This window comes from Ascaphus truei, chromosome 1, assembly GCF_040206685.1.
Source record: "Ascaphus truei isolate aAscTru1 chromosome 1, aAscTru1.hap1, whole genome shotgun sequence".
In the NCBI taxonomy this organism is placed as follows: domain Eukaryota; kingdom Metazoa; phylum Chordata; class Amphibia; order Anura; family Ascaphidae; genus Ascaphus; species Ascaphus truei.
In genome coordinates, this window is record NC_134483.1 from 477,887,864 (window position 1) to 477,915,598 (window position 27,735).

General features: G+C 43.0%; 1 protein-coding gene across 1 annotated transcript; it reads left to right on the forward strand.

The window, feature by feature from the left end:
- Positions 1-947: 947 nt before the first annotated feature.
- LOC142503393 (uncharacterized) lies at positions 948-27,735 on the forward strand. Its single transcript, XM_075615552.1, has 5 exons — positions 948-990; positions 6,645-6,722; positions 7,088-8,203; positions 27,274-27,293; positions 27,541-27,735. The coding sequence occupies exons 1-5, from the start codon at positions 948-950 to the stop codon at positions 27,733-27,735; spliced, it is 1,452 nt and encodes a 483-aa protein (XP_075471667.1).

A 27,735-nucleotide genomic window follows, 5' to 3' on the forward strand; every position in this document is an offset into this window, starting at 1 on the left:
GGAGGGGGAGAGTGGGCTCGGCTCACGGGGGGAGGGAGAGGGAGCTCGGCTCGTGGGGAGAGGGTGCTCGGCCATCTCGAGGGGAGGGAGAGCGGACTCGGGAGGAGGAGGGGGGGAAAGCCGCCACCGCAACGGGCCGCACAGTGAACGGGCCGCGTGTTATGCAGGCCTGACCTAAAGCCTCAAGGACAATGTGCCCCACAACATCGCAGAAGCTCATCTCTCCTGGACCCTCACAGGTAACCAGCACCACACGGACCTGTAGCCCAGGCAAGATCTCCCAGAGAGGGGTGGGTGGAAGCAGTGCTACAGATACAGCGGCCGTTATTCGAACACTTCATGCGTTGTATACCTCGGAATACCCATTTAACCGCGAGTGATTTCTTCCAACCGTACCGCCTTAAGACGCGAGTGCAGAAAATGGCATTTTAGTGTTCTGGTTTTTAAACACCTGAAATTGACACAGTAGCACAGTAGCACAGTACTGTACACATTACAATTCATTCATTTCATTGCACACAAAGAAACATAATCCATTAAATTCAAACAAAGCAACCGCGATAAACACATGTGCCTGCGGCGATTGGCCGCATTAATGCCGCGTGGAGTACAGCAGCGCACACAAAAACGGCGCCTTGAATTGTTCAAATAACAGCCACTTCATCTGTACACCTAGAAAATACAGCAAATACTTACCTTAAAAATCCAAGTACTACGTAAGTACTGGAAATAGAAGCTCTTACCTTCAGGATGCCGGCAAAGCAGAAAGACAAATGGTGTCTCCTTAGGCAGCATCACGTGCTCCCTCTGAAATAGAGGAAGACTTATAATCAACTGCTAGGAACATCACAAAAGATGATTTGAAATACCCCTCAACAAAACAGATTTTACTTGTCTTAAGGCAGATTAGGCAAGCAATTAACTTCAAAGGGGCCTGACACAGCAGAATGTGGCAGAATTGTGGACCTGGAACAAGACCGGGAAATCTAGGTGAGTACATAGGAGATAATATAAAGCAAACTGGTGGAACAACAAACTCAAATACAGGAATTAAAATTACAGATAGAAGACCGGGTACAACACAACAATCTCTTGATAAGGGGGTCCATGAAACCACAGGAGATATGTAACTACACCCAAAAGTTGTCTGCTGCTATTTTGGGCATGTCTTCAGACAAAGAGATACTAGCGGACAGAGCACATTGTGTGCTCAGGTTTAGATCTAAAACAATGGAGGCGCCCTGATATATCAGGGGTTCGCAAAGTGGGGGGCGGGAGATTTTCCAGGGGAGGTGCGCGGCAGCTACACAGGTCTCGCACTCTCCCCCCAGGCATTTAAATGAAATGCCGGGTGGACTGCACGAGGCCTCCTGCAGCTACTTCTACCTGGTCTTCAGGGACACGTCACCATGGTAACCCGGCGGCAAGTGACGCAATGGGGTCACGTGATGTCGCATTGCCATGGCAACGTGATGTAGAATGAAAATGTTGTTTGTTGGCTTCTAACGTTTACAGTCGTATTAATAGTTTAATATACTGCTTTACTTTGCTTTTCACTGCTCTTTATTTTATGTGAGAAAATCTGTCATGTGATTTATATCCCTGATGACGTCATGAAAAACGGCGGGAGATTGGATACAGTTCATACTCGCTTGGACACTATGAGCCACAGCACCCATTGAACCAACATGTAATCCTCTGTCAGCTGGCCTGGGGAGACCGGTGCAGCTCGAGTACCAGCAGGACCTAAAGCGGGACAGGTGCCTTTTGTATTTACATGATGTAAAAGATCGTGGAAATTGTGAGTGCACTACTTACCTTTTAATGGATTTATAAAGAAAACGGAATTACACTATTGGGCGTGTTGCGTTTTCTTCTTCTTCTTTTCTATATTAATACGATCTATATACCTGAGAAGGATTTGGGACCACCAAAAGGATATGAATACCAAAATATTCTACACAAGGGTTTGTGCATGACAAGTCATAAGACATTTATTAAGATACCATATAATAAGAAACATGTCTAGATCACATTATTTATTTATTTTTTTATTTATAAAATATTTTACCAGGAAGTAATACATTGAGAGTAACCTCTCGTTTTCAAGTATGTCCTGGGCACAGAGTTAAGACAAATAATACATGTTTACAAATACAGTTACATAATATGCAGGGTATACATTATATACAAGACATTGCATGCACAGTTAAAGATAATTTATATTATGGGCGTATGAAACAGTTACAGACCAGATTAAAATGTGAACATGAACAGAACCATAATGTAGACGAATATGGGGCCTATTTTAGTAGCTCTGAAGTTGTCATAGCCAAACTGGACGGGTTTGCATGTTGAGAAGTCGCAGCATACTGTACAATGTGCGAAAAAATGAGGAGAGTGGGAGGGAGAGGAGATCCAATTTAGTAGGATTTCAAGTTGTATATACAGTATGTCTCTCAAACCTACCTGCAAATAAAGTAGGGAGAGATACCTGTGTTGAAAAAGAAACACACCGGAGGTACCTTGGGATATATGCTAATGGTTATGCAAGGCATATTTAAAGGAGTCACACCTCCTAAAATACTAGTGTCAGACACAACAGGATCAGAACCCACAACCTCTGCAACTCAGGATGTACTTTTGAGCTTTACTATTCAAACCTATAGCCCCCTCGCTCCCACGAGCTTCCTCCAAAAGCAGACCCTTTCCACTTCCTGATTACGGTTTCATTTTCCTTGTGCATGAAAAGGAGCACACCTGAGACACCTGGGATATGTGTGACAGTGGATATTCCCAGCGGATATTCCCAGTGGATATTTAGTTCAATGCTAAAGCTGCTGGCTTGCATAGCTGAAGTTGTGGGTTCTGATCTTGATGGTTCTGACACCAGTGCCACCTCCATATATTTTATGAGGTGTGACTCATTTAAATAGACTATACCAGTGGAATTAATGAGAATTGGCATCCCACTGGCCTAAGGAAAACTGTTTGCAGATAGCTAGTGCTTACTGCTTAATTGCAAGGCATTAATCCCCCAAAACAACTGTCTGTAATATCAATAACATCATGGTAAAAAGCAACAAAGTACACTGTACGAAGCACAAGTATCGTAAGTACAGTTCCTGCCTCAGTAATCATCATAAGGCTGATACTGACTTTGCCCAGTGAGAAGGTCCTTATACTCTGAGTGTGCAAACACCCCACACCACCTGTTACAGTGCTGAGGAGAGAACCATCAGCTTCCTCTTCACTGAGCAAAGCAAATAGGAATGAATGATAAAGTGTCTCACATTTTTGTAACTGAGTTGTTAACTTTTGTTGGAATTGTTGGGCATGCTATATTTTTTTGGTGGGATGTAAATCTTTACAATAAATTTTGGTGACTTTCTCTAAATAGTTGCGAAAATATTCACCAATGAACAGCAAGACATTTGTGTATTTCTAGTCAAAACATCACATAGGGCCTCATGCAGTAAGCGTCGATTAAGTGAAATCGGCAAGTTTACCGATTAGTCATGTTAATGGCGATTTTTCCTCTCCGTATGCAGTAAGTGCCGAATACATTCAAAATCAACCCGAAAACAAATCCGCCCACTCTCACGATGATTATCCGATCACACACAGGTGTATCGGCGTGCGTGGCAGGGTGCTGATAGGTTGCCCAACCACAAATCTTGCTGAATCAGGCGAAACAAGCATGTATTGGATTGCGCGCCATATTTAAAGGCAACGTGTACTGCTAATCATTCTCTGTGTTGTTGGGAGTGAGAGAGAGAGACGCACAGAGCTGGCTGATTGAACATTTGCATATTGACGGAGAGACTTGTTGTGTATTGGGTGAGCTTTGTCCATTGTTGTTTTGTTTACATCTTTGTCTTGTTTTATATGTGGAAGTGTTTCGTGTGATTGGCTGTACATTAGTTGTCTGTTTTTTGTGAGTGCTGGAAGTATGCCCGCAAAGCGTGGGAAGAGTGATGCTGGTGGGAGTGGGAGTGCTACTCGTGCGAGTACGCGTCGGAGTGAACGTACTGTTCAGGGGAGTGATGTTGCTGGTGCACCGAGTGGTGTTGCTGGGAGTGGGAGTGCTGGTGCTGGGAGTGGGAGTGCTGGTGCTGGGAGTGGGAGTGCTGTTGCTGGGAGTGGGAGTGCTGTTGCTGGGAGTGCTGTTGCTGTGAGTGGGAGTGCTGTTGCTGTGAGTGGGAGTGCTGTTGCTGGGAGTGGGAGTGTTGTTGCTGGGAGTGGGAGTGCTGTTGCTGGGAGTGGGAGTGCTGGTGCTAGGAGTGGGAGTGCTGGTGCTAGGAGTGGGAGTGCTGGTGCTAGGAGTGGGAGTGCTGGTGCTGTGAGTGCTGCTGGTGGCGCAGTTGCTGATGGGGTGTCTGGTGGTGGCGTGCTTGCTGGTGGGCAGCTTTTGGAGGCTCTTCCATTGGAAGAAGGAGAGTCCAGTCAGCACCAGCCAAGCTCTGACCCTAAACCTGCTCGGAAGAAACGTGTGGAGAAGCCACGTAATCCTCGCTTCAATGACCAGGAAAATACAGCTCTTGTCACTGGCATTCTGGAGCACTATGACAGTATATATGGACATTTACTAGGTAAGTGTACCTTTACATTTATTATTCAAATACATGTAATCCTAGGTCATCTGAGTTTTGTTCATATGCAAATATGGGTTCAGAATATCTTTCTATGTTAATTAGTCTGGAAACACAGCTTTTTATCATGCCTTCCAAGGACAACTAAACACAAGCGGTCAATTTGCCATAACTGCATACAATATGAATGCAACCTTGCTTACATGTATAGGTTTAGTAGTGAATGCTCATGTGCTTCACATATTACACATAAAACAGCATGTTTGCTATCTCTTGGAACAGCTAGCAGTGTAGGAAACTGGTGCTTCTATTATTAATCATTTACCTCATATATTTTATATGTTTTTCAAGGGCGGACAAGTTCAGCAAGCAGAAAAGAAATGTGGGACACAATAGTCATTGGTGTCAATGCGTGTGGGAATCATGTGAGGGACAAGCGGAATTGTCACAAGAGATTTGATGATATTAGGTCCAAATTGAAAAAGAAAATACAACACCAACGCGTGCATGCTACTGGCACTGGAGGTGGGCCGACACCACAACGTCTCATATTAAGTCCATTGGAGGAGCTGCTTCGGGCAAAATTACTTCCCGTCGTCGTGGAAGGCTTACCTGGTGACCGTGATATAGGAATTTACCCCTCACAATTTCCACCAGGTGAGAAATATTACTGTACTAGGCGTGTCGTTGCTTACAGTTATTTTGCATAGTTACACTGCTTTTTATACTGTCTTCACAATATAAGCATACCTGCATCTATATATGTATATGTCTGATTCTGTATATATATATATCTCAAAATAGACATATATGTTGTAGTCCTACTAAAAGCAGTAACTAATATAGCACGTGCCATTGCGTGCTCATTTACATGTGAATTCCCAAAATGCATTGCTGCAGTGGAAGCAATTGATGGTGGGCGAAGATGGGGAACAACAGGGTAGTACACATGTGTAACACATGTTAATCAGAAATTATTACTAGCTACAGGTACAGAACAGAAATATGTAGAATATTATTGTGTATTTTATTTATTTTACTCCGACAAACATGACATTACTGCCTATTTTAAGCATGCATCAAATATATTGCATGCAACGGCCTACAAACATCACTTGCACTAACACATCTATAGTTGTTTATGAAAAGGTCCATTTTTGCTTTAACTCATATACAGACAGCATAATGAGGCACACGTATCATATTTTATGTCATTGTTTTCATAACTTAAAAACTGCACACGACTATTTAGCTCATCTACCATTGTGTTAAAGCAGCTGCAATTAATATCTCATCACAGCATACACTTCAACAGAGGGGGTGGGGTTCAGCACACACACTAATTACAGCCTCATTTTAGGGTCAACTTAGTTCACACCATTTTCACCTGTTTCAAGTAATTGAAAGGTGTGGCTGATTAGGCTTTTTGGGGAAGGGAATACCGTTCTTACAACCTGACTAGCACAACTGAAGTTAATCACACTCATTTGAAAGCTTCACTTTAGCTACTAAATGCCCCAACAACTCATTACTTATCAAAGCGTACGTCACACATTAGTTCACTCATATCTATAGTTGAACTACTATCAACGACACATTATCACACACTGCATGTCTTGTCTTGTTGAGTGACAGCCACATTCAGGTGTGCCACATCTTATATTAATGTACCACACATATCCTGTACCAAAAACAAAACTTTGTGCAATATGACCACCTTCATGATAACCATTGTGAATGGTCATCTCATGATAGTTATGTACATTATGATACTGATATCACTACACAACATATGATTTTTATGTACAAATTTTATCTATTTATCCTCACGCATTACTGCAGGAACATAGTATGTTTTATGTTAGGGAACTCAAAAGTTCTAAGTACACAGGCATGTACATTGTTATTACAACTATTTATGTTCACTTTCACACACACATTTTGGGTTAAGGAAATGATGCTGTTAGGTACTCATAAATACAGAACATACAATAACTGTTTGTTCAATATTTACACATGTAAATGTAAAACTTATGTTATTGTTATATATAGTTGCCCCTGAAGGACATGTGTCACCTGAGACTGAACAAGTGTCTTCACCTGGGTCAGCCAGCTCAACACACCTAGAAGGTGAGTGTATCAGTTGGTGGCCATATAATATGTGCTCTTCTATATGTTATGTTGTCATGTTCATTATTTGTTTTGCACATCTTCTTTAAATAGGATTACTTAGTGTCAGTGAAAATGAAGTGTAAGGCAACTTGTATTGTGTTAGTGATGTTAACTATCATGTAGGAGTTGTGAGTTTACAGCAAGTTTTCATTCACTCATATTTCATACTGAGTCCAAACATTATTCTTAAGTCAAGGTAGTTTTTAATGTGAGGTTATAAAACGTATGGAAACATGTTAGTTGTTACTTATGACACAGTACAATTACATAGTAACACAGCAGAGATTAACATGCCATTTAATAATGTGTACATTTATTTGTAGAACATGATGAAGAGGATTTTGATGATGATGATGATGATGATGATGATGCCGCCGCCGCCGCCATAGACACACAAATACAAGCAAGTGACCATGAAGAGGTTCCAATTGAAACTGTTTTACCGCCAAAACGTCCAGCAAATACCACATATGATGCAATTGTAGCTTCTGAGGGAAAAATTGTGGAAGCAGAAAATCGTCGCCATTCTGACCTGATGACAGTGCTGGAAAGGATGATTGCACTGCAGGAAGAAACAGTTTCACAATTGGCACATCTCCACAGAGTCTTCATTGAAGTGCCTAAACAGTTGCAAAAAATCAACACCTCATTCGAAGCATTAGTTGTTCAGCAAACACAAGCTAATTACTGGAGAATGACTAATGTACCACAATTCAACACCTCACAGGCAGGATCTGTTCATGCAGGTCAGTTTTCACCACATTCATCTGATATTCATTCACCAGGCCCAAATGTTACCGGTCAAGTAGCAGACATTGCTGTGCAGGTTCCTGATGACATCCTACCGCTGCCATCTGTACAAATTCAGCAGCAGACACCTACAAAGGAGGCGACAAAAACAAAACAAGACACACATGAAACAGACCAACCATCACTTGTGCAGTGTCTACCAACTTGCTCACATGTGTCAGTGGGCACAAGCCCTGTCCGTGAACAGTCACTACCCAAAAGCCCTGTAGGTGAGTCACTGCCCAAAAGCCCTGTAGGTGAATCGCTGCCCAAAAGCCCTGTAGGTGAATCGCTGCCCAAAAGCCCTGTAGGTGAATCGCTGCCCAAAAGCCCTGTAGGTGAATCACTGCCCAAAAGCCCTGTAGGTGAGTCACTGGCCACAAGCCCTGTAGGTGAGTCACTGGCCACAAGCCCCGTAGGTGAACAGTCACTACCCAAAAGCCCTGTAGGTGAGTCACTGCCCAAAAGCCCTGTAGGTGAGTCACTGGCCACAAGCCCTGCCCGTGAAGTGCCAGAGGCCACTCAAAGTGGCTCTGTTGTACCTAAAGTTGGTGGCAAAAGAAAAAGGAAAATTCAAGAGACAACAAGCAGGCCTGTTACTCGCTCGCAAAAGGAACAAAAATTTTTTTTTTTTAAAATTCACAAAATATGTATTTGGCCTTGTTTTGTTGACTTCAGATTATCTAATTAATATTGTATGTATGCTGAAGACTGTGTTGTTTCCAAACTTTCAAGTATGTTCTTGTACACGTGAAGTTTTGGAAATGTTAACACTCCTAATTAATGAATAGTGTTATAAATATTGATGTATTAATCGTCTGTTCAGTAATGGTCCACCAGGAGCCAGTTGCTAAGTTTAGAGAAGCTGCCATTGGCTTTGCAGCAAAACATTGCATTTGGGTGTGTTAATTGATGTAATCATTGCATGTGCATATTATTTTCATGCAATTATAAAAGCACCTATTTAACTGCAAACATCTTTCTTGTACGTGTACAGCAGGATTTTGTGTTAAATATTACTTACCTTTGGTGGCCATTGTAATGTTGTCCTTTAATCATTTATGTGTTCTCACATCTCTGAATTGATACTAATATATATGTAGTATGTATTGATATATGCACACACACACACACACACACACACACACTGTGTGTGTGTGTGTGTGTGTGTGTGTGTGTGTGTGTGTGTGTGTGTGTGTGTGTGTGTGTGTGTGTGTGTGTGTGTGTGTGTGTGTGTATATAGTACTATCTAAACTGGTATAGATGTATTTACAAAAAACATACACTTCATGCTTCCTTGTGAAAACACACTATTTTAATAATACAGGCCTAATGTTTGACAACTATACTAAGTGTGAGCCTCTAACATTATTGGGTGCAAACAAATGTTTATGACTTAATTCACTCATGTTTATCACCATTTAAATAGGTTTCATACAAGGCCTACTTACTGCCATCAATATGTTGTGTGTACTCCTGCAATATAAAAAAAAAAAAAGATACATTATATATATATATATATATATATATATATATATATATATACATATATATATATATATATATATATATATATATATATATATATATATACATACACATACATACATACATATACATACATATACATATATACACACACACTATACATATAGTACAATATACACTTTATATATATATATATATATTTTTGTGAGAGAGATATATTTATATATATATAGATACACACGTATTTAAACTCATGCAGACAGGTAGTTAACCAGAATTTCAAATAAACACAGAAATGTATGTGGGAAAAAAACATTTCATTTTGCAGGTGTGTGTATTTACTGATATGGCTGTCTAAGCACTATTTTCACACAGTGCTCTTTGTTATTTTTCTAGAAAACTCAATGTTACTGAAATAAGTGTAGGAATGTTTTCACAAACGAGATAAAAAAATGATACATGTTTTTCCCACATTCGCCTATCACTAACCACAAAACTTAAACCAATTAAAAGGACACATCCAATTGGCGTTTGAAATAAGGAGTAAAAGTAGTTACTTTTGTTGACCTTGAAAACGAAACACAGGAATTTGTTAGCCATTGAGCAGAATCATTTTGATGAGCAAAGAAGACAGAACTGCACACATCTTTTGTGCTACTCTGACATGGCTGATGAATTCGTTAACCATATGAATCCCCTCTTAGGTTATAAGTACATGGTTTCAGAAGCAATTTTAAACAGTCGCGGACACAAAGCAAGCACACGCCAAATCTATGATTTGATTCGAGCTAAATATCCTTATTACCAAGACCGTAGGCATGCGCGGAATTTTAATTCCTCAATATGATTCACTTGATCAACTAATGACTTTTTTGAACGTGTGCTGGATAAGCTAGAACACACCTATGGTTTCTGGAAGATTGCAAAGGAAAAGCATTTTACCCTGAAAGAGGGCACATATATTGTTGTGAAAGGCATATTTATTCCTAATGCCAATAGCAATGGATCCGCTACTACTGTTCCGTGTGAATCGATACCTGCTGCAATATCTGCACCCTCCATTCCTGAAACCCACATTGTACAACAACAAAAGTACTATGATTATGTACACTGGCGACACACTTTATTCGAGCATGGCTAGTCCCACGAATTCGGGTATACCCGGGTGTATTGAGGTTTGTGACTGTTTTCTGCCCGAGTGCATTGAGGTATTTTCCAAGCAGGGATTGAAGCATTTTATTCCCGCTGGCTGCAATACTGCACAGTATATATATATATACTGAATTACAATTCATGAATTTATGCCATCTGGTAGACACGCGAAGCATTGCAGCCTATTAAATCCTAATCATTATCATTTAACAGATCAGCCGCCCGTCAGCCAGGCATGAACCCAGGCTGGGAAGGCAAACGCAACGGGGCTTGTCAGAGGTGAGGAGCGGCGCATTCCAGGTATCTGCCAGGTACATACTGGGTATTTGCTCGAATAAAGTGTGTCGGTGCAGTACCAAGCCTTTCAGCTGAAAATGCATTGGAATGGGAACCAGAAGAAATGAACCTACCTCCCGACCAATTGTTTGAAGAAAGCAGTGGCGATTCCTATGAGCGCTTCATGGAGGAGATGTGTGTCATACTGGATTCAGCGGGTGGGTCAAGCGTGGATGAAAATGCCTTGCATTTCTGGAGCGACCAGTTGCAGCCAGACGAACAGTTAATTCTAGAAGAATGGTAAATATAACAACCGTTATGCGTTGACTGTGCGTTTAAATGTTTTTTTTTTTTTTTTTTTTTAACCACCATTTTCCCTTTCAATGCGTGGATACAGCGTAACATTGCAGACTGCATAACATGTAGCGATCACAAAGAAATTGTTGCCGAATACAATATAGTATAACCTGAAAGAGTAGTACACATTGCTGACGGAATAAATATACGTACTTTCCTATCCCTTTAACCATATTAGCAACATTTTAACATAACTCTAACACATACCTGTTTTGTTATCATGCAACATTTAAAAGCGGGTCCACCACGTATGACGTGGGACCCTTGTCATGGCCCAAGGCGTCCTTAAAAAGGATTACGGATGTAAGTCCCGCCCCCAAGCGACGTGCGCGCCTCAAAGCCTATTGGCTGTCATGTTTTGTTATAGTAACGGTAACTGCAGTGTGTCATGTGTGCGGCTCAGTGTTTGTAGCCGTAAAGTGGGCGTTAGCCGAATGTTAATTGAGTGGGAGGAGTGTTAGCGTGCGTTTCACGCTGGTTTAACATGACGTCACACGTATTGCATTTGCGCATTGTGTTATCGGCCGTCCTTTCTGTCCAAACACGTCTGTTTAAAAAGAATACAGATGTACTCGTTTAGAACGAATGTAGTTTCGTATTCATTGTATTTGAAATAAAGATTTTATGTTTAATGGTATTTTCAAGATGTATTGAACGCACAACGTACGCTTTGTTTTGCGCATGCGCTAACAGTTAGTGCAGCCAAGCGTGAAGTGCGTGCGCACACTAAGATGTGCGCGCACATTTTTCAGTATACAGGCAACGTTCACATCATATACATAGTTATGCCTGCTACAAATTTAAAGAAACATTACATACTGATGTACACTTGTACTTCTAACATATAAGTGAGTGACGTGTGTATGTACACAATCATATAGAGCTGTGTAATGCGTTGTCACGGATACATATATAGTAAGGTGCCATATTTGACCATCATGTGTTTGCTGTATTTCAGAGATGTCGGGGAAGATACAATCGGATCAATGTATGATTTCAGAAGAGTCTACCTTTATATGAGATGATTGTGAGGAGGAGCCACCGACTACTATACTACATATGGAACTAATTTTATATTGCTTGCAGCGCTTATTAACAAACAATTAAAAATGTGATACCCTTATGCCTATATTGCATAAGCACTTAATTAACATAATGATGTTGCAAAATAGTGCCTCATGAATTTTTATTGAGTGTTCTTTAATGACTACTATCATTTTATGGCATGGTGTGTTTTATATATAACAACCATTCCCACTCTGCTAACACATTTGTGAATTCTATTGTGTAATGGAACGTATGACTGTCGAAACTATGTAACAATAATAATAATAATAATAATTATAATATGAGCATGTTCATGTATAGCGCTGCTAGTTGTACACAGCGCTTTACAGACACATTTTTCAGGCTGAGGTCCCTGGCCCGTGGAACTTACAATTTATTTTTTGCCGCCTGAGGCACAGGGAGATAAAGTGACTTGCCCAAGGTCACAAGGAGCCGACACCGGGAATTGAACCAGACTCCCCTGCTTCAAACTGTCAGTGCCAGTGTGTGTCTTTACTCACTGAGCCACTCCTTCTCCCAATGTAAAGGACACTTACAACCAACTAGCCATTTATTGTTTAAAATCTCTTGTTACATGGGTATGTTGATAAAATGGTTTGGGACTGTAGCAAATAATGTTATTGGCCAGATGTTGTGGTCCCCTACAATGCATGATGTTCTGAATATGACATCAACATCATGTAATGAAGTACGTTTCTGTGTATATTTCATTAACCTAACTAACTATAGTTTACTGTGTTTATTAAACGTTCTAAAAATACATAGTATAGTCAATATGATGATATAAGCTACCATAATAAAGCTGGTGTTATCATTTGTCGGTGTTATACATGGATCCTACACAAATTGATACAGACACAAACAGTTGTCTTACAAAGTGTGTCTATGCTAATGTGCACGTGATTGACGTTACAATTGTGAGAATACTTGATAATTATCATCATGATAATGATGAAGTGACGTGATTTATATTGCAAAAATATTACCAACATTGTCATATTGGTAAATTATAAATGCTAAATGACAGTAACATTAGCGACAAATTTGTCTTCTCTGTTAACAGTTTAACACTTGGTACATGTAGGACACATCGACACACGTGTGACTTATACATACACATGTCACAAATTTAAATTAATGTTGACTATTAATTCCTAGCATTACAAAACACCAACATTGCTAAATATAAGATGTAGTACGCATTGTTGTGATTGCAGGCATTCATGCATGGAGTTTTATGATCAGTCAATTTCATCCGTGATGAATGATCTCCCGTAAGTAAAGAAATAACTACAGTTATCCCCTTGTCTCCAAACACCTCTATATTACATTAATGGAATTTATAAGGAAACATACATAAAATGTGATGAAATGGGAGTAATCATTTTCTAATACAATGCACATGAAAGCTCAAGAGTAGCTAAATGCATATACATGATACAGAAAGTACATATATGTAACATTTGTGTTTAAACCAATATGTTGGGTTTTGACTTCAAATAATTATAGGAAGATTGATGTAGGCACATCTTATGAGAGATGTCAGCAAATATACATACCATGATCAGTCATACTGGAGATATACCTATAATGCAAAGGAACAATATATAAATTGCAAAGATTGACATGCCATCTTCAGTACCGTAAACAACACAGCAAAGTGTGTATTTGGTGTTAAATGTGCAACACCATGTATATTTCATGACATTCAAAATGTAAATCAGGCTGGTGTACACATCATATGGATGTACATGTTACACTGCACCAATAACATTGTATGTAAGCATACTAGAAGCATGAATGAGTATGGGCATAATATGTGTATTGTGTTAGCATAAGGAACAACACAAGGCTAAAATATTAGTGCTTTGTTACCCCAGTTTTATTCACATACACACAACTAAAGTACAATTGAAGAGGGATTATATAACCTGTGCAACAATAACATACCGGTGCCACATCCCTTTGTGCACACAGCAGAGAAAAGAAAGGTGTGCAACCCATATTCATCTGTGTCCTACCAGAAGGGTATATAAAAAAACATTATTGTTAAGATAACATAATGTAAGTATAAAAGTAGAACTTGGAACATATATGTTTTTACTTACAAGAAAAAAATGAATTGATGAGATTCTGGCGTGTCTGGCCACCACTGGCTGTTTGTTCATTTTCAGCAGCTACATGGGTGGGATGCTCGTCTACCACAGGCTCAGCTAGGTCTGACTGTACATTGTGCCTGAGTGCAACATTGTGCAAAATGCAACAGGCAAGGATAATATCAGACACTTTTTGAGGCTTGTATAGAAGAGCCCCACCAGTTCTGTCCAGACACCTAAATCTGGTCTTGAGTAGGCCAAATGTCCTCTCTATAACAGATCTTGTAGATATATGGGCTGCATTGTACCTGTCCTCTGCTTCAGTTTGAGGGTTTAGCACCGGAGTCAAGAGCCACGGCCTAATTCCGTATCCTGAGTCACCTATAATGAATGTAGCACACATAAGCTGACATTAGTGATCAAATTGTACAATGCCAACATTCCTAAATAAAAATGTGTTTTGTGTTATAACATGTAAATGTGTACTCACCCAGCAGCCAACCATGTTCAAAATGTCCCTCTTCGAACGCATGGAAGACTGAAGAGTTCCTCAGGATGGAGGAATCGTGACTGGAACCAGGGAATTTGGGTACCACATGCATTATCCTCATCGTCGCATCACATACCACCTGTACATTGAGTGAATGGTAGTGCTTACGATTGCGGTACACATGCTCACTCTGACTAGGTGCAATCAAAGCAACATGTGTGCAATCGATTGCACCCAGCACACATGGTATCCCTGCTATATTATAAAAGCCAGTCCTGACTTCCAGCCACTCTGTCGCCTCTGTAGGAAAATGAATATAATTCCTAGCGCGTCTATTGAGTGCATAGAGAAACTGGGTCAAGGCCCGCGAGAATGTAGATTGCGAGACCCCGCCCACTATGCCCACAGTTGTCTGGTATGACGCGGAAGCAAGATAATGTAATGAGCACAGCATTTTAACAAGCCCAGGGACTGCACGACCTCTGGCTGTGAAAAAATCTAAATCTCCCCTTATCTCCTGATAAAGAGCTAAGATTGCTGCTGAACTCAAACGATAGCGACTTACAATCTCCTCCTCACTCATCCCATCTAACAGGGTTCTCTCCCTGTACAGACGCGGACGAGGCACAACTTGTCTCCTCTGTCTTCTCCTCTGATCTCCTGTCCCTCTACCTGTCCCTCGGCCTGTCCCTCTCCCTGTCCCTGTCGTATCCGCGTGACTGTCCCTGTCACTGTCACTCGGTGTGTCCCTCCCTTGCCCTATATGATTCTCTTCATCATCAAGCATGTCATAGAAAAGAATGTTCCTCCGTCTCCTAAACAATCTCAACATTTTGAAATGAGTAGCTGTGAATGAGCAGGTAATGGGCGTCCTTTAAATAGGTATGTGATGATGTCAGGTGACATAGTAAAATGCAAGGTGTTACATTAACATAATAAAGTACTTCTGTGGCAAGCTGTGTGCAGTTCTTGTTATAAGTATTTGTTGTGTGTATTCTGCAGGGAATGATGATATTTGGCAATGATGTGACGTGAACCTTTGTAGAAACATTGCTTGCAAATAAATAGTTGCATGTGCAATGCATGTAACACTTGTGAACGCAACAGTCAGTCATGTAATTAGGCAAAAAGGCTGAGATTGACGTGGGAAAAGTTTTGTGTAACATGTGTAATTAGGCATGTTATTGTGACATGTTGACAACAATGAATAGTCGTGTGCATATGCATGCATTTCTGTAAGGAGGATAGTTGGTATAGAATGAGTTAACAAGGTGTCCCAATGCTGAATTACTGTACATGTGTGTATAAGTTAGGTTGAAGTGCTTGTAATGCTACAGTTACAATGTAAACATGCAATGTGATTGATCGTCCAATAAGTGACGTCATGAAAATAGGGAGGACCAAACGTAGATGTAAACATGAGAATTTAGATGTACATGTACGTTTAAAGATGCGTGAAACATTACAAGCATTGTGTAATGTAAAGGAACATGAATATACTGTGTATGTGTGACATGTGTGACATGTGTAACATCATGTAAATAATTGTCGCTCAGTTCAATAAAATGTGTGATATGATGTGAGGTTCTCCTTTAAGAGTTGAGTATAGTATTTTCCCTTGCCACATCATCACATGATGAGTAATGTGACCCGCAAATGCTGCAAACATGTAAAAGTATAATGTTATGCAAATAATACACGTCAGCTGTGACACAATGCAGGGAATGCCCCCACACTGTAATGCAAATGACGTTTGTATTGTGAGCAATGAAACGTAAACAGTACTATACTGTTATACGTCCCCGTTCCATTGACTCCATTGATGTACAGAAGTTTTTTTTTTTCTAAGTGCCGTTGCGGCAGCCTTAGCGATCGTTCTCCCCTCCAAACTGCCAACTTTAGTTGGCGGGAGAAATTGGCCATAACATCTCAATTTCGTAGTGCCGATCAGGCCCGATAAGCTGTTTTTTTTTGTTGAATCCAGCCGATTTTAAAAAGTGGCGATCAGTGGCGAAAACAGGCTTATCGGCAGGCGAATGGCCATAACAAAATAATCGGCTCCGAAACCTGGCGAAATCAAGCACTTATCGGCGCTTACTGAATCTCAAACCCAATTTTGCCTATAAAATGGCGATAATTCCCTTATCAACGCTTACTGCATGAGGCCCATAGGCCTTTATTCTGTAAACTGCAATAGTATCACACTGAAAGCCCCGTGATAGTTTCCCAGTTTACAGAATAAGGTTCATAGTATTTTTTTGTATGTGTAAAACAATATATTTGTCTTGTGTATGTAACCCATGGACCCCCACCCGGTCGCAGATCGGGCCCCATAAGGTGTTCTGTGGTCTGGCTACATGACCTAGTGTGTTGCATACCTGCTGACAACAGGAGGGCCTGAGTCTCCCACGGTGACATGGGGGAAAACAGGACAGGTTACTGGGGTGGATGCCTTCGTTCTTCTTCAATGGTGCAGCGCCTCCATCTGTAGTAAGCCTGAGGAATGCGGGGTGGAATCCCTACCACAGAAATCCCCCTCCCAGGGATGAGAGATTCCAGTCTCACACAATGATCCTTTTTAAACAGCAGACTCCTTTATTCGGTTTCCAGCAGCAGCAGACAGGTACAGTGATATACAATGTCCACTAACTGTTCTCCTTTGTGATGGTCCCTGCCTCCACTCTGGACTCAGGGCCATCCAGAGTGAGCTAGCTCTTCCCTTACCCTTACCTTTGCAGGGTAAGAGGTATTTGGTCCACCTCACTATCTGCTATCAGTTCTACTCAGGAGCTGCTCACTCCTCTCCTCCCTAACACTAACTCTGACTAACACACTCTGTCTAACGCACTCTTTGTAACACACTGTCACTAAATAGGAAATGCACTGCTCTTTATGATATCAGCAGGCACTGCCCCTGTGTCTCTTGATTGGACACAGGGTCAGGTGACCTACCTCCACCATTCAGGGCAAATGCTTGAAGTGGGGAAAACCCATGATAACTCCTGGCAACCTGCCCTTAACAGGGATTACGCCAGGAGGAGGAAAGAAATATAGCCCCTAATCTTACCAGGGCTACACTCTCCCTCAGGTGGTAATGGTCCCCACTTGGACCTAATTTGCTGGACCATCCTGCAGGTGAACAATCTGTTAACATACAAACATAATTAATTAATATTGTGTACACGAGACTGTAACACCCATGATGGTGACATAACAGCGGGAAACTCCCAACATGGAGAACCCTTAACTCAATTATAATGACGGGGATCAGGCTTCTTCACTTCCCTCCCATTGTGATCCACAATCTTACCAAAGAAAGGTTGCACAGGCCCATTCTGAGGTCTGTACAATATGTTGTGCATGAATATGTTCCTGCCTGTACTCCAAGATTTCATTACAGAACATATTTTGTCTTCCCTCAAGTAAGCAGTGCTACCAAATTTAATTCGTAGGTGCTCAATGACCGCGTCCCTAAGCCAGGTGTCCCTTTGATCCTCGATCTCCTGTATGATCGGCTCTGGCACGTACGGAAATTCATAACCATGAGACTGCCGGTATCTCGTCGCTATGGCTCTATCTGCTCTACTTAACTTAGTAAGTGTCCGGTTCCCAGCCTTTCCTGGCAGTACCCAGTACTTTGGCTCCTCAGGCGCAATATCATCATTCAGAATAGATGAGCATTTGGGGGTGATCACTTTTTGCATAATTTCTCTCCACCTGTTATTTAACTCATCGTTAACCTCCTGTGGAGAATAGGTGCCTGCGTCCCACCAGTGATCTACAGTATCTTTCTTTATCAATACAAATCTGGTGCGGTCCATCCCCTCATCATATCCTGTGAATAACGGTGCCCACTATTTATCTCGGTGCTCATATGAGGATGACACACTCATATCTCCCTCGGACTCAGCTCGCGAGGACAAACCAGATGCCTCTGCCTAAGTAGAGTGCGAGCCTTTACGCCTCCCTCTAATGACATTCTTATAAGTTGTGGGATTTATCTTAGGTGGTTTGTGACTTACGGGACCCGCTTTTGCAGTAGACTGGGACCCTCGGGCCCTACCTCAAGGAACAGGATTAAACACAGTGGGGTTAGGTACATGTACAACACTTGACAATGGTATCTCCCCATCATAACCCTCATCACTTGTCACCCAATCCCGCCAATTAGTTGAAAACTTGGGCGTCTTATCCAGATTACCCCCACTAGGACCCGGTGGCACGACACGTGACGGGGCAGTGGCTGGGGCAATGGCGCTAGGGGCGGTGACCACATGATCGCCATAGTCCATTACAGTGTCTCTGAGTCAGGCGATGCCACGACCGGTAGGTACTCTCACTGTCTCTTGCGGCAGCGCTTCGGGCTCCTCGCTTGGCCACTTGGGCCTTAAATTCCTCCAACTCTGCTTCCAGCCCAGCTCTCTTTAGTGAAGCAATAAAAGCTTCCGGGCCTCTGCGCCAGTCCGACCCGGAAGTGACATCATGGTTGGTCGTCGCGGAATCTCCATCCGCTCCTTGGTCCCGCACCGGAAGTGAGTCAAGGACCGGAAGGGGCGGCGGTGGACCATCAGGGTCACGGACGGGCAGGTAGGCCTCAAGCCCTTCTCTCTCCACAGGTTCCTCCTTCACCTGGCGGGAATAAGCGGGTTGTGGTGTCCTCGTACCACTCCGCTGTCTTGCGATGCTCTTTGGTTCCTCATGAGCCGTCTCGGGTCCCACATGCGCCGCACTGGGAGTCGCCACGGCCGTGGGACTTCTACGCAGTTCAGGCCGCACCAGCGCTCACCGTCGGGGGGTCTCCGGGCTCATCTGCTCCATCTCGGGGGTAAGTGGAACCTCTTCTTTACAGCTGGGGTGGTCCGCCGGCCGGCGCATCACCACCGATGACAGGCTCTCTCATCATCCGACGAGGACTGCAACGGCTCCTTCACTGGGGAATCACCTCGCGTCCTTGCGGCACCGCCAGTGGATATGGGTACGAAACGGGCCTGCTCCGGTACCTCCACTGCGGTCGCGCTCTCCTCCGTTGGGACATCCCTTGGTGGCTGGGCCTGGGTCCCTACCGCAGGGGTGATATATGGGACCAGGGCAGCCTTCGCATCCGCCTCCTCCACTTCGATCAGCGTCGCTGGAGAGGCCTCTCGCGGGGTCACTATTGTAGGGCATGGCTCGATAGGCCAGAGGTAGAACGTGCCACACTGGTGGCACCATGCCATAGTACTTGGGGCCGGTCCGGGTGACCTGCATTGGACGCACAGGCACTGCAGATATTCGCGGCCACCAACCTCGACAACCAGGAGGCCTCCTGGAAGCTGATAAGTCATTACGCTTAAGTCAGCCATCTTTTGCGCAGGGGTTGATTCGCTCAGCTTACTGGTTTGACAATCAGCTCCTTTTCCTTCACCAGTCAAGCAGAAGTGAAGTTCCTCGGCCTCACTTCCTGTCCCTCCTTCCGCTGGGGAGGACTGTTGGGATTGGTTCTCGTTGTGCCCCCTCCCTCTGGTGGAAGCAAGAGGAGGGGCACTCTCTCTCTTTGGGTGACATGGCTTCATCCTTGGGCCAGTCACTGCACAGGTGGGTGCGGCTACAGATTTCGCGCCGCTCCCTTCTTTTAGCTGGGGTTCTGGTTTTGGCGTCAAACCCTTGCACATCTCTCGCCACATTTCTTGTGCAGCCTGCTTGCACGCAGCACGTGCGCAATCTAGGCTTGGTGGGAGTCGCCATTTTGGATCGGCTGCAAAACGCGTTGCAGTGAAAGCCGCAGCAGTCGCCATTTTAACCTCCTCCATGCCCTGCAGAGCACATGTATCTCTCGCCGACATCTTTAGTGAGCCCTCTAAGTCCACGATAGCGCTACTTTCAGTGCCTATGGTGCAACTCATTCCTAGACACTTACTACTCTCAATGATGCTCTAACCAGTGAATATAACGCATGGCATACCCCAGGCTAGGCAGAACTCTCTCCTTGTACACCGCACTCGCTGACGGTTCATTACAAGCACTCTGTGGTGTGTTTTCTGGATACGGGCTAGTGTACTGGGCATTCCTAGGTACTTGGCGTCAACCTACGTTTGGCCACTCATAGTGCAGACCCTATGCTGAAGTCCCTGACCTCTGTTAACAGGCTACCCCCACAGGAATCCTACACTATCTGCCTCAAGGCGACTATAGCAACTATAGCCATGTGTACCCAAATTTACATCACCCTCTTAGGGCACCTAGGGTGTACTGTGCGAGAGGACTGTCTCTCCTGACTACCCCTAGTCTTCAAAAATGCCCATCCTTCTGCAGCACTTGTTTGAAAGTGTACATACTACTTTCAGCTCTGCTTTGCTGAAAACCTGTCATGATTATCTCAGCAGCGCCTCCAACTGTAACTCATGGACTTCCACCCGGTCGCAGGTCGGGCCCCCTAAGGTGTTCTGCGGTCTGGCTACATGTGTGCATACCTGCTGGCAACAGGAGGGCCTGAGTCTCCCACGGTGACATGTGGGAACAACAAGACAGGTTACTGGGGTGGTTTCCTTCGTTCTTCTTCAATGGTGCAGCGCCTCCATCTGTAGTAAGCCCCAGGAATGCGGGGTGGAATCCCTACCACAGAAATCTCCCTCCAAGGGATGAGAGATTCCAGTCTCACACAATGATCCTTTTTAAACAGCAGACTCCTTTATTCGGTCTCCAGCAGCAGCAGACAGGTACAGTGATATACAATGTCCACTAACTGTTCTCCTTTGTGATGGTCCCTGCTCAACTCTGGACTCAGAGCCACCCAGAGTGGGGCTAGCTCTTCCCTTAACCCCTATGCAGGGTAAGAGGTATTTGGTCCACCTCACTATCTGCTATCAGCTCTACTCAGGAGCTGCTCACTCCTCTCCTCCCTAACACTAACTCTGACTAACACACTCTGTCTAACACACTCTGTGTAACACACTCTGTCACTAAATATGAAATGCACTGCTCTTTATGATATCAGCAGGCACCAACCCTGTGTCTCTTGATTGGACACAGGGTCAGGTGACCTACCTCCACCATTCAGGGCAAGTGCTTGAAGTGGGGAAAACCCATGATAACTCCTGGCAACCTGCCCTTAACAGGGATTATGTCAGGAGGAGGAAAGAAATATAGCCCCTAATCTTACCAGGTCTACATGTATATTAAATGTTCCTATTGCTTTACATTGATCCAATAAAAGTAACTACAACCTGCAAATCTAGTTGTCCCCATTACCAAGAGGTCTAATTAATGCTGGTTATTCTGTTATATCAGAAACAATTCTGTAATGGCCTTGTGAAATGTGTGTAAGACGTGGATGCACTCAAAAGTTTTAGATCTTTACTGTTCTTAACTGTAACATTGGGCACTTCCACCTGTGTTTTGGTTTTAAAAACTTTTGCCATTTGTGTCTTGGCTTTCAAATGACAAGTCATAGATCAAACAATCTACACTAGGTGATACTGTATATTAGTCAACAGTTACTATATGAGCAAAACAGCTATGAATAAAGATAATGTTGTACAATTATCCTATCGCTGTGCTACAATACCGTCCCATCCTGTATTGTATCTTTCCTTGTTTGGTCTCGTTTATAACCTTAAATGTTTTCTTCTTATTCTCTTTTTATAACTGTGAAGTACTTTGAGTCCCATTGGAAGAAAAGCGCTACATAAAGATATTATTATTATTATTATTATTATTATTATCATTATTGATATGCCAATGTACAGTATGCCCAGGTTTAAATCTTTTATGTGTTCATGGCGCAAATGAAAATAAATAGTGCAATAAAATGTGCAAAAGAACCCAGTGAATATAATTAAACGCTGATATCACATATACTGTATATACTGCAACTCCGTGGAACGAGCTCCTCTGAGGTAGATGCTCCTTGAAAACCTCATATGGAAAAGAAAACACAGATGCATGCAATATGGTGCATTAATATTTTACTTGGTACAACAAACAACACAGGGCGGAAAAGGACAACTCACACTTTCCCCGCAGGTCAAAGGCAGAGAGGGACTTTGGGCGCACTCCAACCCTACTCCAGGCTCTGGCTTCTCGTTGTACGCTTGCACACGTGCACGGCTTCCCCGACCTGCGGCTCTCACTCGCATCTTGGGTAGCCTCGCATCCGTCGCACGTCAGCTAATCAGATTTCAAAATTGTCACTGATTTTCTTTTTTTGGAACTCTTAACAAATTCTCAAATATTAAAAAATGCGGTATTTGTGGCAAATACAAATTCGGGCCCATAATTTACCCATCTCTACTAGACAGCCATAATACATATTGCAGATAGAGAAATATCAGCACAAATGATGTTTCTCTGATGCAGTGGCTGAATGAGAAGAGGTTCTAACAGAGATGACAGCCAGTGCTTACTGTTTTGAGTCATCAGAGGATTGAGCTGTTATGTCTATTACTCTGACTTTCTATATGCGACTGCTCACCGTATCTCTTTAATTGACGCGATAGAAAGCACTGCGGTGTATAACCTCTTCTCTCTTATTTTACTCCTTTTCCTTCATATGTGTGTTTTTTATACATTATTTTTTGTCTTTGTATGATATATTGCAGGATTATATTTAATGTTATATTCATGCATCCCTTATGAAGATAGAGTGGAACTCTGGAAGCTGCTATGGAAAGTATTCTTGTAAGTACATCAGCATTCAAGCAAAAACAAGAAGCAGGACTCTCTGTTTCAAAGGAGCAGTTCACTCTACTTTGTTGTGTTACCCTCTCCCCTTGTTTTTTTTAAATATTATAGGAAGCAGGGGGTCTCTGAAGCGTAACCAGGTTAATTTCCACTCTGTGTTCCCCCTGCTCCCAAAGATACTTGCTGGGAAAGGTGCCAAATGTACTTGCCTTTGGTACAAAATGGAGGTCTAAATCTCCCGTATCACTATAGGATGTCGTAATGTTGTGAAGCACTGGCAGCACTTTTTCCAGTCATTTTCCCAGGAAGCAGGGGGTCACCAGAGCTGAAATTAATGAAGTTCAGCTCCGGAGAACTCCTGCTTCCTATACATGTGTAGCCCCCTTTCCCCGTGTCTAAAGGAACTACGTGTGCTGGATACATGTCTGGCGTACAGGAGGCCTGATCCTCCGCCACTGAGAGCCTAGGGTGGTCACGTTGTATCTGGTGACAGCATCTCCATGTGGGAGGGATCCTAGCACAGCTGGATAACCCCTTCCCAGGAACAATACTGGCAGTAATTAAAGACACACTTGGGTACCCCCAACTTATATTTACTGATCTACACATACCCTACAATACAATAAAAGTGCACAGCCCCTCAATACAATAACACCACCCTGGTGGAACCCCCAAAGTACTAAGGTGCCCATGGCACCTAACCACCCAGTGTCCGCAGAACCAAGTCCACCCAAAGTGTGTGTAGTAGCACTACCCAGTGTGTGTGGCCATTGGTGTACAGGAGTGCCCAGGTACCGCTGAACAACAAAGGATCCGTCTGATCCCAAGATGGAAGTCTCTACGAATCCTTCTGCTTCGCGTGCATCCAATAGACCGTTTGGGGTGAATTCCCGCTGGAGGGTCTCACCGTTAGAGTCTCTGATATATTTGCCTGGGTCTGGTTCCAGACCACACGCCGCGCACACCGCATGGCATCCTGTCATCCTGTCATGAATGCAGCACTCTGTTACTATATATAATAAGGGAAGCGCCCCTATCTGGGGCCTTCCCTATAGCAGCCACAAACTTACAAGGGACTAGGGGCCTATCTGGAGCCTATGGGGAATCTGGCCTAGTCCGGGAGCCACTGGCACCTGGACACTACCTTCTCCCTTTGGGGTTTGGCTCCAACAGCTTCCGCTCACTGTTTCACGCCAAACTGCCTCTCCTGCTTGCCGGGAATGCTGCACCCCTATTGGCTGTGCTGCATCGCGTGATCCTTGCCCCGACCACTCTGGGACATGTACTCCCTCTCTAGTGCTCTGCAAAGCCGCTAAGATGGCCACTGCAACTCTAGCCGTACTGCGCATGCATGAGGATCACACTGCGCATCCGCGAAGATAACAAGATGGCAGCGCCCTTCATTGGCGATCCGCAGTGGAGCTCCGAGCAACTCGCAGCCTCCACCGCACCCGCTACGGAGGTGAGCGGGGACGCGGCTACACGTGTTAAATAAACGAGAGCCCAGAGAGAACTTTTCCTTTGCATGCTAGATCATGCACTTTGCTTTCACAACACCGCTTTAACCAAAGAGAAGATTGACACGAGACAAGTTATTTCGATGGTATTGTACCAAGTATTCTTTATATACACATACTGGAGGTTTTATTTCTTATGAGAGAACTTACACTGTTAAGGAGACCATATAATATTATTGACTCCATTACGGTCACTTTTTTAACTTCTGTTTTGTGTTACATCCTTCTTCAATCTATTTAAAAATATGTTGAAATATAACCCAAGTTTGTAACTCAACTGGTGCCAGTGGGAAATATTAATTCAGAACAGACAGCAGAAGGAGAACAGATTACACGGCCCACAGCACATAGCCATTGTTATATTTGTGCTTCAGCATTGGCCAAAAATACCCATTGAAGTCAATTTCGACAAACAGTCGCTTCAGAAGATGCAGAAAAAGGCCTTTAATTGACATTTGAAAGGACTCCCTGAGAGGTAACTGCTAAGGATTCAGATGATGGTGAGAAGTAAGTTGAAATATCACTACTTCTCTCTATCCCTTGCTGGCAACGTTTGGTCTGATTGGCTATGACACCCCTGCATGTGGCATAGCATTGTTGAAGTTCCAAGGTGACAGGATTCCATGCCTCTGCTGACTTTGTGCTTGCATATGATGCATGTTGTATGGGTAAGGGACGAGTATTTTCCACACAGAAGAAGATTTGTTTTGTCCCTGGCATAGAAATACTCTGCTTGACTGGTGGTGGCATCTTTACTTTAGTAGTACTATCGCCTTGCTATTCCTCAATACATATGGTTTCTAGCTCCGCAGGAGCAGGGTAGTCAGACTGCTTGCAGTGTTAGAAAGTTTCCGTGGCTTGACTTTCCTTCTTCTACTATCCCCATGTTTAGTACCACACTACTACTAATAGCATAAACAGGCACATCCTGCTGTCCTTCTTCATGTGACTCTAAGGTTACAATTGCAATACTGATGGGCTTTGCATCAGTCACTCTTGCAACCTGAGCTTTTGATGGAGTCTGGGGTAGAAGAGCACTTGATGAATTGCTGGTTGAGGGTACTATATAGGTTTTCTCTCTCTCTCTCTTTCTATGGCTGGTGTGGTCAAAAGTCTTCAGTACAGTACTCACATCCTGTTAAGGCTTAAGTTTGCATGTGGACATAGCTGTAGAATATGTACTAGCAGGAAGTGTTATTATATGCTTGGTTTTCCCTACATACGTAGAGGGTGCTGGCTTGCCCTCATCCACAGATGGCTTAGTGATAAACAACATGCGCACCACTGCTATTCTTGGTAACACCCATGTCAGAAGGAATTGATTAGAGCTACATGATATAGGGCAAGAGTCTGACTCTGCCATAGACATGCTGCTTGTCCCATTTTTCCAAATATTCCCAAAATTGTCTTTCATAGTTACATAGTACATAGTAGATGAGGTTGAAAAAAGACGTACGTCCATCAAGTTCAACCTACTGTATGCTAAATTTAGACAACAGATACTTTATCCTATATTTATACTTACTTATTGATCCAAAGGAAGGCAAACAAAACACCCCAGTGTCATATCATCCAATGATATCTCATAAGGGGAAAAATAAATTCTTTCCTGACTCCAAGAATTGGCAATCGGATTACTCCCTGAATCAACATCCTTCCCATGTATACTTATTTGGTATATCCCTGTATACCTTTCCTTTCTAAAAAGATGTCCAACCTTTGTTTGGATATTCTCAACCAATCCAGGGGGAGCATATAAGGGAGAAAAGATAAACAAAATACAAAATATAAGTGCAGATGTTTGAAAATCTGAAGTAAGGCACGTTGTCTATTCTTGGCTCATAAGAATTACTCACAAGCTTACTCACAAGATGCAGATGAATAAAGAGGCGTTTTGCAAGAAGGGCTGCTATCCGTGTATGATGTGTGCTGTCAGGAACCCCTTTCACTGGCACAATCGGTGTGACACGATATTCGAGAGATAGGAAAAGCTACATAGTGCGATCAGACTGATAGACCAAATCTTTATGTAAAAAGTATATAAAATGTGCACTTACAATGTGCAAGTAAAATCAGGTATATAACACTTAAATAAGTGAATTGAAGGGTCAGCGCACTGCTCACCGCCTCCCTTAGTTCTTCCACTTCTCGTGGGCTGTTACTGAAGCTTATCTCTGCTCTTCTCGCGGCCGTCAGAGCGTGTGACGTCACGACTGCAGGGATCGTCAGGTACGGATCCCCTCCAGGACCAAAAAACACCACTCTATGCGTTTCGCCCAGTTAGGAACTGTATCCGGCTTCGTCAGGAGTGTGTGTGACGACTTTAGCCCAACCTGAAAAAGTTCCATTTATGACAACCCTCTGTTGTCTATCCTTCAACCAGTTTTCAATCCAGGTGCATATATTTTTATTGAGTCCAATTTGCTTTATTTTGTACACAACCTCTTATGTGGAACCGTATCAAAAGCCTTTGCAAAATCTAAGTAGACCACATCTACTGCATTACCCTGGTCTAAATTCCTACTTACCTCCTCAAAGAAACAAATAAGGTTAGTTTGGCATGATCTATCCTTCATAAATCCATGCTGGCTATTACTAATAATTTTGTTTTCCATTAGGTATTCCTGAATATTATCCTGTAACTAGTGGGGGAACTTCAAGTAGTTCCCCACTATTGAAGTCAGGCTTACAGGTCTGTAATTCCCCGGTTGTGATCTAGCTCCCTTTTTAAATATAGGGTACTGTTGCGGCGTAAGAGAAAGAGAGAGAAGGGGGAAGAGTAAAAGAGAAAGGTGGGTGTCACGTATACTACTACATTTGTGCAAGTGCTGTGTATGTGAAAGAGTTTAATAACTAGAGATCAGCTACATTTCATTTTTCACCAGAATAGAAATCCACCGCAGATTGGCCAGTTCCTTTCATTCACGGAATTTCACGGAGTCATCTCAAAAAGGCAGATTCACTTTTCTGTCCCTATTACTGAAAAACCGTCCGATGGATTCATAATCCGAACCTGCAAACACAATCAGAATCCGGCAACACAATCAGAATCTGTAAACACAATCAGAATCCACCAATGA

Bases quoted from the DNA above. Each gene is read 5' to 3' on its own strand.
- LOC142503393 (XM_075615552.1), top strand. From the start codon at position 948: ATGTGGCAGAATTGTGGACCTGGAACAAGACCGGGAAATCTAG. The intron at 6,723-7,087 runs GTGAGTGTATCA...ATTTATTTGTAG, and splicing joins CAGCTCAACACACCTAGAAG to AACATGATGAAGAGGATTTT. The intron at 27,294-27,540 runs GTAACTAGTGGG...ATTTTTCACCAG, and splicing joins GTATTCCTGAATATTATCCT to AATAGAAATCCACCGCAGAT.